This window comes from Anomaloglossus baeobatrachus, chromosome 3 (assembly GCF_048569485.1).
Source record: "Anomaloglossus baeobatrachus isolate aAnoBae1 chromosome 3, aAnoBae1.hap1, whole genome shotgun sequence".
Lineage (NCBI taxonomy): Eukaryota > Metazoa > Chordata > Amphibia > Anura > Aromobatidae > Anomaloglossus > Anomaloglossus baeobatrachus.
This window is the reverse complement of record NC_134355.1, coordinates 1,779,175-1,791,810: the sequence shown is the minus strand read 5'-3', so window position 1 is coordinate 1,791,810 and position 12,636 is coordinate 1,779,175. Positions and strand designations below refer to the sequence as shown.

The 12,636-nt window shown below is 60.7% G+C and overlaps 1 protein-coding gene across 1 annotated transcript in view; it reads right to left on the bottom strand.

Moving 5' to 3' along the window:
* Positions 1-7,451, bottom strand: part of KLC4 (kinesin light chain 4) — an 81,359-nt gene extending 73,908 nt beyond the window's left edge. The window contains 7 exon segments of the mRNA XM_075338938.1: positions 66-171; positions 234-424; positions 427-546; positions 1,525-1,603; positions 1,762-1,992; positions 2,868-3,119; positions 7,307-7,451. Of these exon segments, the coding sequence (XP_075195053.1) occupies positions 66-171; positions 234-424; positions 427-546; positions 1,525-1,603; positions 1,762-1,992; positions 2,868-3,116 (976 nt within the window). The 5' untranslated portion in view covers positions 3,117-3,119; positions 7,307-7,451.
* Positions 7,452-12,636: the final 5,185 nt, after the last annotated feature.

Here is a 12,636-nt window from a genome sequence, read left to right as displayed (position 1 = left end):
ATGAGGTAAAAGGTGGGCCGTGCAGTCAATCCTCGCAGTATGGGGTGGCACACACTGGGGAACACTTACTTTTTCCCGGATCTCCAGCGCTCTCTTGCACAGAGGTTCGGCCTCGCGATATTTCCCCCTTTTGCCGTACAGGACTGCCAGGTTATTGAGTGTGGCTGCTACCTGTGAACACAACACAGTCAGCTCTGCAAACCACAAGTGTGTCATGGTTCTTCCACACTTACTGCTGGGTGGTCTTTGCCCAGGGTCTTCTCTCTGATGGACAGAGCATCATTTAGAAGATGAGCGGCTTCCTTGTACTTGTTCTGGTCTCTGTACACAAGTGCAAGGATATTTAACATGGTGGCCACGTCAGGATGGTCGTGTCCAGAGGTTTTCTCCAGATCCTCCAGCGCTTGTTTGCAGAGTGGCACGCCACCTCGTACCGGCCTTGAGATGCATACTGGATGACGAGATTATGCAATGTGCGGAGTCGTGCCGGGATCTCGTATCCACCCTGTTGGGCAGCTGCAGCCGCAGCGCTGTGCTGGTGTGACACTAAGCAAATGGAAGACAACATCTGAGAGTCCTACACAGATCAAAGACAGGTGACGTCCTAAACGTCCATGGCCTCCACCGAGCTTGTCCATCCACTGATCATAGAGGAGAAAGGTCCTCTCCAGAGGGTAGACGAGGGAGGTCCTATCCGTCCACATGTCCTCCTCCATACACTGATCATAGAGGAAGAAGGTCCTCCCCAGAGGGTAGATGAGGGAGGTCCTAACCGTCCACATGTCCTCCCCATACACTGATCATAGAGGAAGAAGGTCCTCCCCAGAGGGTAGATGAGGGAGGTCCTAACCGTCCACATGTCCTCCCCATACACTGATCATAGAGAAGGGAGGTCCTAACTGTCCACATGTCCTCCCCATACACTGATCATACAGAAGGAAGGTCCTAACTGTCCACATGTCCTCCCCATCCACTGATCATACAGAAGGGAGGTCCTAACTGTCCACATGTCCTCCCCCATCCACTGATCATACAGAAGGGAGGTCCTAACCATCCACATGTCCTCCCCATACACTGATCATACAGAAGGGAGGTCCTAACTGTCCACATGTCCTCCCCATACACTGATCATACAGAAGGGAGGTCCTAACTGTCCACATGTCCTCCCCATACACCGATCATACAGAAGGGAGGTCCTAACTGTCCACATGTCCTCCCCATACACCGATCATACAGAAGGGAGGTCCTAACCATCCACTGATCATAGAGAAGGGCAGGTCCTAATTGTCCACATGTCCTCCCATACACCGATCATAGAGAAGGGAGGTCCTAACTGTCCACATGTCCTCCCCATACACTGATCATACAGAAGGGAGGTCCTAACTGTCCACATGTCCTCCCCATACACTGATCATACAGAAGGGAGGTCCTAACTGTCCACATGTCCTCCCCATACACTGATCATACAGAAGGGAGGTCCTAACTGTCCACATGTCCTCCAGCGTGAGGGAGTCTTATACTCACTGCCTTGTCCGGATTCTTCCTCCTCGTTAGGGAAAAGCTCGTCCAGATTTTCTTTGTTGGAGTCTCCTTCTTTCTCCTCCTGCAGACAGATCAGGAGACATTAGGTGGGCGCCTGCATAGGGGGATCTGTGCATCTTCAGAACACAGATTTCATTAGGTCCCACCCCCCTTGGCTAGCAGTATGTGGTGTTGCTGGCATGCCCCCCCCCCCCCAGGCTGGTGACTGGACCCTCTCACCGTGGGTGACACATCCTCATCGTATTTCTTGAGCTGGTTCATGAACTCCAGGTGTTTCTTCTCCTCCTCCAGCTGTGCCACGTTCTGCTCACTATGCTGCAGCTTCTGCTGGGTATTCGCCAGCTCGTCCCGCAGCCACTGGTTCTCCTGGCAAAGCCGCCTCACCTGTGCCCGCAGCTTCTGCTTCTCCGACTCCACTGCAGTCAGGTGATTGGATAAGGCCATCATCAGCTATAGAACAGTAGAGTGTGAGCTCATCAGTCCCCACCATCACCTCTCAGCCCACAGGGCTGGAGCCTACAGCCAGCCACGCCGATCACCGGGGCCGGAGCTGACAGCCTGCCACACCGATCACCGGGGCCTACAGCCAGCCACGCCGCACACCGGGGCCTACAGCCAGCCACGCCACCAAGAGGCGGCTGACCAGTGTCAGGAAGAGACAATTGGCAGATAATTCCACCCACCCCCCCTCAAGGATCCCTCCCACTTCCTTTCCCTTCCCCTTATTTTCACTCCCAGAGCTCCCTCCCGTTCTCCTAATTCCCCCAGGCTCTCTCCAGTTCTCCCAATGCCCCAAACCTCCCTTTCATGGCTCCCTCTCGTTCTCTCAATTTCCCAAAGCCTCCCTCCTTCCCGCAACCCCCACCCCCCTCCCCCTCTCCGGGGCTCCCTTTCACTCAAACCCAACCTCCAGGGCTCCATCCAGTTACCTCAATGCCAACCCCCTGCCATTCGCTCAACCTCTCTGGCTACCTCCCTCTGTGTCACCACTCCCCTCCAATATGCTCCCTCCTTCTCCTCCCCCCAGGGCTCCCTGCTCTTGTCACCACTCCCCTCTCCAGTTCTCCTTCCACTGGGTCACCCAGCCAGGAATCCCTCCCACTATCACCTCTGTCCTCCCCACACTCCATCCCTCCCCCGCGATTCAACCCTCTCCCCCCCACAGCATGGTTCTCTCCCGCTGTAACCTCTGTGCTCCCGCCCACTCCCCCAGTTCAACCCCCCCCAGAACTCCCTCCCACTCACCCAAAGGCTCCCTCCAGCAGTCAGCACTCCTCCCCTCCCCCAGTGCTGCCTCCCACTCCCCCCCAGGCTGCTTGTCTCACCTGTGCCTCGCCCAGGCCCAGCTCTATCATCTCCACGGACTTGCGCAGCAGGCCAGACTTCTCATGGACCAGGTTGGCCTCCTCATCTTTCTTGAGACACTTTATGGTCTCCAGGAGGCTGTGGAGGATGGAGTTGTGTTCATTGCGCAGAGCCTCCAGCCCCTGCATCACCAGCTTCGTGTTCGAGATGATCTCCTCCTGGGACAACTTGTCCAACTTCTCCTCCCGGGGGTACATCATCACTGACATGTCCTGAAAGCACAGAAACAAGGGGAGGGGGGGGGGGGGGGGGTACATCATCACTGACATGTCCTGAAAGCACAGAAACAAGGGGAGGGGGGGGGGGGTACATCATCACTGACATGTCCTGAAAAGCACAGAAACAAGGGGGGGGGGGGGGGGACCATCATCACTGACATGTCCTGAAAGCACAGAAACAAGGGGGGGGGGGGGGGGACATCATCACTGACATGTCCTGAAAGCACAGAAACAAGGGGGGGGGGGGACATCATCACTGACATGTCCTGAAACCACAGAAACAAGGGGGGGGGTACATCATCACTGACATGTCCTGAAAGCACAGAAACAAGGGGGGGGGGGGGACATCATCACTGACATGTCCTGAAACCACAGAAACAAGGGGGGGGGGGGGACATCATCACTGACATGTCCTGAAAGAACAGAAACAAGGGGGGGGGGGGGTACATCATCACTGGCATGTCTGAAGGCACAGAAACAAGGGGGGGGGGGGGGACATCATCACTGACATGTCCTGAAAGAACAGAAACAAGGGGGGGGGTACATCATCACTGGCATGTCCTGAAGGCACAGAAACAAGGGGGGGGGGGTACATCACTGACATGTCCTGAAACCACAGAAACAAGGGGGGGGGGGTACATCATCCCTGACATGTCCTGAAAGCACAGAAACAAGGGGGGGGGGGTACATCATCACTGACATGTCCTGAAACCACAGAAACAAGGGGGGGGGGGTACATCATCACTGACATGTCCTGAAACCACAGAAACAAGGGGGGGGGGGGTACATCATCACTGACATGTCCTGAAACCACAGAAACAAGGGGGGGTACATCATCACTGACATGTCCTGAAACCACAGAAACAAGGGGGGGGGGGGGGTACATCATCACTGCCGTGTCCTGAAACCACAGAAACAAGGGGGGGGGGTGTACATCATCACTGACATGTCCTGAAACCACAGAAACAAGGGGGGGGTACATCATCACTGACATGTCCTGAAACCACAGAAACAAGGGGGGGGGGGGTGTTACATCCTCACTGACATGTCCTGAAAGCACAGAAACAAAGGGGGGGGGGGGGGGGAGTATCATCACTGACATGTCCGGAAACACAGAAACAAGGGGGGGGGGGGGGGGGGAGGAGTATCATCGCTGACATGTCCTGAAACCACAGAAACAAGGGGGGGGGGGGGACATCATCACTGACATGTCCTGAAACCACAGAAACAAGGGGGTGGGGGTGGGGGGGACATCATCACTGACATGTCCTGAAACACAGAAACAAGGGGAGGGGGGGGGGGGGCACATCATCACTGACATGTCCTGAAACCACAGAAACAAGGGGGGGGGACGGGGGACATCATCACTGACATGTCCTGAAACACAGAAACAAGGGGGGGGGGGAATACATCATCACTGCCATGTCCTGAAACCACAGAAAAAAGGGGGGGGGTACATCATCACTGACATGTCCGGAAACACAGAAACAAGGGGGGTGGGGGGGGGGGGGGGGTGGGGGGTATCATCACTGACATGTCCTGAAACCACAGAAAAAAAGGGGGGGGGGTACATCATCACTGACATGTCCTGAAACCACAGAAAAAAAGGGGGGGGGTACATCATCACTGCCATGTCCTGAAACCACAGAAAAAAAAGGGGGGGGGGGTACATCATCCCTGACATGTCCTGAAACACAGAAACAAGGGGGGGGGGACATCATCACTGACATGTCCTGAAACCACAGAAACAAGGTGGGGGGTACATCATCACTGACATGTCCTGAAACCACAGAAACAAGGGGGGGGGGGAGGGACGGGGGGTACATCATCACTGACATGTCCTGAAACCACAGAAACAAGGTGGGGGGTACATCATCACTGACATGTCCTGAAACCACAGAAACAAGGTGGGGGGTACATCATCACTGACATGTCCTGAAACCACAGAAACAAGGGGGGGGGGGGGTTACATCATCACTGACATGTCCTGAAACCACAGAAACAAGGGGGGGGGGGGGTACATCATCACTGACATGTCCTGAAACCACAGAAACAAGGGGGGGGGTACATCATCACTGACGTGTCCTGAAACCACAGAAACAAGGGGGGGGGTACATCATCACTGACATGTCCTGAAACACAGAAACATGGGGGACGAACATGGGGCAGAGACAGACATTGTTCCTGGTGGGCTAGGGTGGAGCCCGTCACTCTGCTCACACAGATTTGGGGTACAGAACATAGGACAGCCCACCACCACCTCACCCCACAGCCACCCCTCCCCAGCACTATCCCCCAATGTGCCCACCACCACCTCACCCCACAGCCACCCTCCCCAGCACTATCCCCCAATGTGCCCACCACCACCTCACCCCGCAGCCACCCCTCCCCAGCACTATCCCCCAATGTGCCCACCACCACCCCACCCCGCAGCCACCCCTCCCCAGCACTATCCCCCAATGTGCCCACCACCCACCTCACCCCGCAGCCACCCCCTCCCAGCACTATCCCCCAATGTGCCCACCACCACCTCACCCCGCAGCCACCCTCCCCAGCACTATCCCCCAATGTGCCCACCACCACCTCACCCCGCAGCCACCCCTCCCCAGCACTATCCCCCAATGTGCCCACCACCACCTCACCCCGCAGCCACCCCTCCCCAGCACTATCCCCCAATGTGCCCACCACCACCTCACCCCACAGCCACCCCTCCCCAGCACTATCCCCCAATGTGCCCACCACCACCTCACCCCGCAGCCACCCCTCCCCAGCACTATCCCCCAATGTGCCCACCACCACCCCACCCCGCAGCCACCCCTCCCCAGCACTATCCCCCAATGTGCCCACCACCACCTCACCCCGCAGCCACCCCTCCCCAGCACTATCCCCCAATGTGCCCACCACCACCTCACCCCGCAGCCACCCCTCCCCAGCACTATCCCCCAATGTGCCCACCACCACCTCACCCCCGCAGCCACCCCTCCCCAGCACTATCCCCCAATTGCCACCACCACCTCACCCCGCAGCCACCCCTCCCCAGCACTATCCCCCAATGTGCCCACCGACCAACCTCACCCGCAGCCACCCCTCCCCAGCACTATCCCCCAATGTGCCCACCACCACCTCACCCCGCAGCCACCCCTCCCAGCACTATCCCCCAATGTGCCCACCACCACCTCACCCCGCAGCCACCCCTCCCCCAGCACTATCCCCCAATGTGCCCACCACCACCTCACCCCGCAGCCACCCCTCCCCAGCACTATCCCCCAATGTGCCCACCATCACCTCACCCCGCAGCCACCCCTCCCCAGCACTATCCCCCAATGTGACCCACCACCACCTCACCCCGCAGCCACCCCTCCCCAGCACTATCCCCCAATGTACCCACCACCACCTCACCCCGCAGCCACCCCTCCCCAGCACTATCCCCCAATGTACCCACCACCACCTCACCCCGCAGCCACCCCTCCCAGCACTATCCCCCAATGTACCCACCACCACCTCACCCCGCAGCCACCCTCCCCAGCACTATCCCCCAATGTGCCCACCATCACCTCACCCCGCAGCCACCCCTCCCCAGCACTATCCCCCAATGTACCCACCACCACCTCACCCCGCAGCCACCCCTCCCCAGCACTATCCCCCAATGTACCCACCACCACCTCACCCCGCAGCCACCCCTCCCCAGCACTATCCCCCAATGTGCCCACCACCACCTCACCCCGCAGCCACCCCTCCCCAGCACTATCCCCAATGTGCCCACCACCACCCCACAGCCCCTGCAGTCAGGATTACACCCTCATTAACCCTGCAGCCAGTCACAGCCGTCATTAACCCCTGCAGTCAGGATTACACGGTCATTAACCCCTGCAGCCAGTCACAGCCGTCATTAACCCCTGCAGTCAGGATTACACTGTCATTAACCCCTGCAGCCAGTCACAGCCGTCATTAACCCCTGCAGTCAGGATTACACTGTCATTAACCCCTGCAGCCAGTCACAGCCGTCATTAACCCCTGCAGTCAGGATTACACTGTCATTAACCCCTGCAGCCAGTCACAGCTGTCAGTCCTCTGGTCATTAACCCTTGCTGCCCTCCATCATAACATCCCCTCAGTGCAGACTGCAGGAGCTGCAGCGGCCCCCTCCTCCCTCACACGTGTCACTGCCTGCAGTCACTCACCGCACACCAGGACTGTGGGGGCTGCACAGGTGAGCTCCAGGAACAGGGGGCCCAACCTCACTGCAGAGACCACCTGAGCAGTGAGGGGATGAGCACTGCAGGACAGACCCTTCCTCCTCCACAGCTTCCTGTGCACTCACCGCCCCTCCCCTCCAAACCAGAGACCGCCCTCCACAGCAACACACTGCAGCCGGCAAGAGAGCACGCTCCCAGCCCAGGGCAGCCGGCAAGAGAGCACGGGCCCAGCCCAGCCCAGGGCAGCCGGCAAGAGAGCACGCCTCCCAGCCCAGCCCAGGGCAGCCGGCAAGAGAGCACGCTCCCAGCCCAGCCCAGGGCAGCAGGCAAGAGAGCACGGGCCCAGCCCAGGGCAGCCGGCAAGAGAGCACGGGCCCAGCCCAGGGCAGCCGGCAAGAGAGCACGGGCCCAGCCCAGCCCAGGGCAGCCGGCAAGAGAGCACGCTCCCAGCCCAGCCCAGGGCAGCCGGCAAGAGAGCACGCTCCCGGCCCAGGGCAGCCGGCAAGAGAGCACGCTCCCAGCCCAGCCCAGGGCAGCCGGCAAGAGAGCACGCTCCCAGCCCAGGGCAGCCGGCAAGAGAGCACGCTCCCAGCCCAGCCCAGGGCAGCAGGCAAGAGAGCACGGGCCCAGCCCAGGGCAGCCGGCAAGAGAGCACGCTCCCAGCCCAGGGCAGCCGGCAAGAGAGCACGCTCCCAGCCCAGCCCAGGGCAGCAGGCAAGAGAGCACGGGCCCAGCCCAGGGCAGCCGGCAAGAGAGCACGGGCCCAGCCCAGGGCAGCCGGCAAGAGAGCACGGGCCCAGCCCAGGGCAGCCGGCAAGAGAGCACCGGGCCCAGCCCAGCCCAGGGCAGCCGGCAAGAGAGCACGCTCCCAGCCCAGCCCAGGGCAGCCGGCAAGAGAGCACGCTCCCGGCCCAGGGCAGCCGGCAAGAGAGCACGCTCCCAGCCCAGCCCAGGGCAGCCGGCAAGAGAGCACGCTCCCAGCCCAGGGCAGCCGGCAAGAGAGCACGCTCCCAGCCCAGCCCAGGGCAGCCGGCAAGAGAGCACGCTCCCAGCCCAGCCCAGGGCAGCCGGCAAGAGAGCACGGGCCCAGCCCAGGGCAGCCGGCAAAGAGAGCACGGGCCCAGCCCAGGGCAGCCGGCAAGAGAGCACGGGCCCAGCCCAGCCCAGGGCAGCCGGCAAGAGAGCACGCTCCCAGCCCAGCCCAGGGCAGCCGGCAAGAGAGCACGCTCCCGGCCCAGCCCAGGGCAGCGGCAAGAGAGCACGCTCCCAGCCCAGCCCACGGCAGCCGGCAAGAGAGCACGCTCCCGGCCCAGCCCAGGGCAGCCGGCAAGAGAGCACGCTCCCGGCCCAGCCCAGGGCAGCCGGCAAGAGAGCACGCTCCCAGCCCAGCCCAGGGCAGCCGGCAAGAGAGCACGGGCCCAGCCCAGCCCAGGGCAGCCGGCAAGAGAGCACGCTCCCAGCCCAGCCCAGCCCAGGGCAGCCGGCAAGAGAGCACGCTCCCGGCCCAGCCCAGGGCAGCCGGCAAGAGAGCACGGGCCCAGCCCAGGGCAGCCGGCAAGAGAGCACGCTCCCGGCCCAGCCCAGGGCAGCAGGCAAGAGAGCACGGGCCCAGCTCAGGGCAGCCGGCAAAGAGAGCACGCTCCCAGCCCAGCCCAGGGCAGCCGGCAAGAGAGCACGCTCCCAGCCCAGCCCAGGGCAGCCGGCAAGAGAGCACGCTCCCAGCCCAGCCCAGGGCAGCAGGCAAGAGAGCACGCTCCCAGCCCAGCCCAGGGCAGCCGGCAAGAGAGCACGCTCCCGGCCCAGCCCACGGCAGCCGGCAAGAGAGCACGCTCCCGGCCCAGCCCACGGCAGCCGGCAAGAGAGCACGCTCCCGGCCCAGCCCACGGCAGCCGGCAAGAGAGCACGCTCCCGGCCCAGCCCACGGCAGCCGGCAAGAGAGCACGCTCCCAGCCCAGGGCAGCCGGCAAGAGAGCACGCTCCCAGCCCAGGGCAGCCGGCAAGAGAGCACGCTCCCAGCCCAGCCCACGGCAGCAGGCAAGAGAGCACGCTCCCAGCCCAGCCCACGGCAGCAGGCAAGAGAGCACGCTCCCAGCCCAGCCCAGGGCAGCCGGCAAGAGAGCACGGGCCCAGCCCAGGGCAGCCGGCAAGAGAGCACGCTCCCAGCCCAGCCCAGGGCAGCCGGCAAGAGAGCACGCTCCCAGCCCAGCCCAGGGCAGCCGGCAAGAGAGCACGCTCCCAGCCCAGGGCAGCCGGCAAGAGAGCACGCTCCCAGCCCAGGGCAGCCGGCAAGAGAGCACGCTCCCAGCCCAGGGCAGCCGGCAAGAGAGCACGGGCCCAGCCCAGGGCAGCCGGCAAGAGAGCACGGGCCCAGCCCAGGGCAGCCGGCAAGAGAGCACGGGCCCAGCCCAGCCCAGCCCAGGGCAGCCGGCAAGAGAGCACGCTCCCAGCCCAGGGCAGCCGGCAAGAGAGCACGCTCCCAGCCCACGGCAGCAGGCAAGAGAGCACGCTCCCAGCCCAGCCCAGGGCAGCCGGCAAGAGAGCACGCTCCCAGCCCAGGGCAGCCGGCAAGAGAGCACGCTCCCAGCCCAGCCCAGGGCAGCCGGCAAGAGAGCACGCTCCCAGCCCAGCCCAGGGCAGCCGGCAAGAGAGCACGCTCCCAGCCCAGCCCAGGGCAGCCGGCAAGAGAGCACGCTCCCAGCCCAGGGCAGCCGGCAAGAGAGCACGCTCCCAGCCCACGGCAGCAGGCAAGAGAGCACGCTCCCAGCCCAGCCAGGGCAGCCGGCAAGAGAGCACGCTCCCAGCCCAGGGCCAGCCGGCAAGAGAGCACGCTCCCAGCCCAGGGCAGCCGGCAAGAGAGCACGCTCCCAGCCCAGCCCAGGGCAGCCGGCAAGAGAGCACGCTCCCAGCCCAGCCCACGGCAGCAGGCAAGAGAGCACGCTCCCAGCCCAGCCCACGGCAGCAGGCAAGAGAGCACGCTCCCAGCCCAGCCCAGGGCAGCCGGCAAGAGAGCACGCTCCCAAGCCCAGGGCAGCCGGCAAGAGAGCACGCTCCCAGCCCAGCCCAGGGCAGCCGGCAAGAGAGCACGCTCCCAGCCCAGGCAGCCGGCAAGAGAGCACGCTCCCAGCCCAGCCCAGGGCAGCCGGCAAGAGAGCACGCTCCCAGCCCAGCCCACGGCAGCAGGCAAGAGAGCACGCTCCCAGCCCAGCCCACGGCAGCAGGCAAGAGAGCACGCTCCCAGCCCAGCCCACGGCAGCCGGCAAGAGAGCACGCTCCCAGCCCAGCCCACGGCAGCCGGCAAGAGAGCACGCTCCCGGCCCAGCCCACGGCAGCAGGCAAGAGAGCACGCTCCCGGCCCAGCCCAGGGCAGCCGGCAAGAGAGCACGCTCCCGGCCCAGCCCACGGCAGCCGGCAAGAGAGCACGCTCCCGGCCCAGCCCAGGGCAGCCGGCAAGAGAGCACGCTCCCGGCCCAGCCCACGGCAGCCGGCAGAGAGCACGCTCCCGGCCCAGTGTACAAATGTTTTGACCCCGCAGGAATGCTACCACCTCCCCCATTATTTTGATGTAAACCCGAGGTGCAGATGAGAAACCGAACGGGAGGGCGTTGAACTGATAATGCCGAAGATGCCCCTTGTGGAAAACTGTGAAGCCAAAAAATTGTGTGCGAGTGTGAAAGAGCGGGAGATGATAGTACGCATCTTTTACATTTATAGTGGCCATAAAAAATCCTGGACCGACAAGGGGAGTGGTGGACCTGACAGACTCCATTTTGAAACGCCGGCAGATGACGTGGAGATTTAAGGGTTCGAGGTCAATGATTAACCGAGGGGTGCCGTTGGGTTTTTAATCAGGAAGAGACGGAGTAATGGCCGGAACCCGCCTCTGACTTTGGCACTACCCCTATTTTTTGGAGGTTTTGAATGCAGCCCACGAGAGTGACATGACTTCCCCGGGAGGGAGAGGAAGTGACCAGAGTACAGTGAGGAGGACAAGTGGAGAACTCCACCTTGAGACCTTCTTTGATGGTGCTTAAGACCCATGGGATTGATGATACCTCCTGCCACTGACTTAGGAATGCTGACAGCCGACCTCCTATCCTGATGGAGTCATTGCTCGTCTTGCTGCTGATCTTCAAACCTATGGGACTGAAAGAGGTTACTTCCTCTGCCCCCTTTCGGGTAACTCCAACGGCCTTTTACACTTTCCTTTGTAATGGGTAGATAGATTGGGGGGACGGACAAAATTTTCTTATGTGGTCTTTCTTCTGGTAACAGTTTTTTCTTCTCCGTAGCCTTCTCCAGAATCTCTTCTAGGGCTGGACCGAAGACATGCCCCTCTCTAAACGGGAGAGAGCAGAGCTTCACTTTGGAGGCCGCATCACTGCTCCAAAGCTTAGGCCAGAGAGCTCTTTGTACTGCCTTAGAAAGGTACCCATTTCTTGCCGCTACGGAGTTGGGGAACATTGCCTGAGGAGAAGGAAGCAGCTGTTTTTCCACAATAACCTTGTATGCGGCTTGAGTCATACGTCCTTCACAAAGAGGTTTGTTTAATTTCCTTTACCCATTGTTTAGCTTTGCCCAAAACCTGGTTGTCTAATGGTTAGATGGAGGCGTACAAGCCACAGTGTCTTGTACCTACTGTGAAGTTTGGTGGAGGATCAGTGACGATCTGGGAGACTTTAGCAAGGCTGGAATTGGGCGAATTAACTTTGGGAAGGACGAATGAATCAAGCCACATACAAGGTTATCCTGGAAAAACAGCTTCCTTCTCCTCGGGCAATGTTCCCCAACTCTGAGGACTGGTTTTTCAAGCAACACAATGCGCCATGCCACACAGCTAGGTCAATCAATGTGTGGATGAAGGACCACAGTTTCAAAACCCTGTCATGGCCAGCCCAATCTCCAGACCTGAACCCCATTGAAAACCTCTGGAATGTAATCAAGAGGAAGATGGATAGTCACAAGCCATGAAAGAAGACCGGTTTACATTTCTGCACCAGGAGTGCATAAGGTCACCCAAAAGCCGTGTGAAGACTGGTGGAAAGCGGCCAAGACGCAGGAAAGCTGGGATTAAACATGGTTATTCCACAAAATACTGATTTCTGAGAGTTCCGGAGGTAACACATTATTACATTGTGTGTAAATGATGAGGACTTGTTTTCTTTGCGGTGAAAGCGCTGCGCATTCTGTGCATTGTGCTGTTATCGCCATTTCTCATTTTCAGAAAATACAAAAATGTATTGCTTGGAAAGGCTTTTTATTTTCAATGTACGTATTTCACGATTACACCATAGTGTGGTCCGTGGGACATCAGTGAT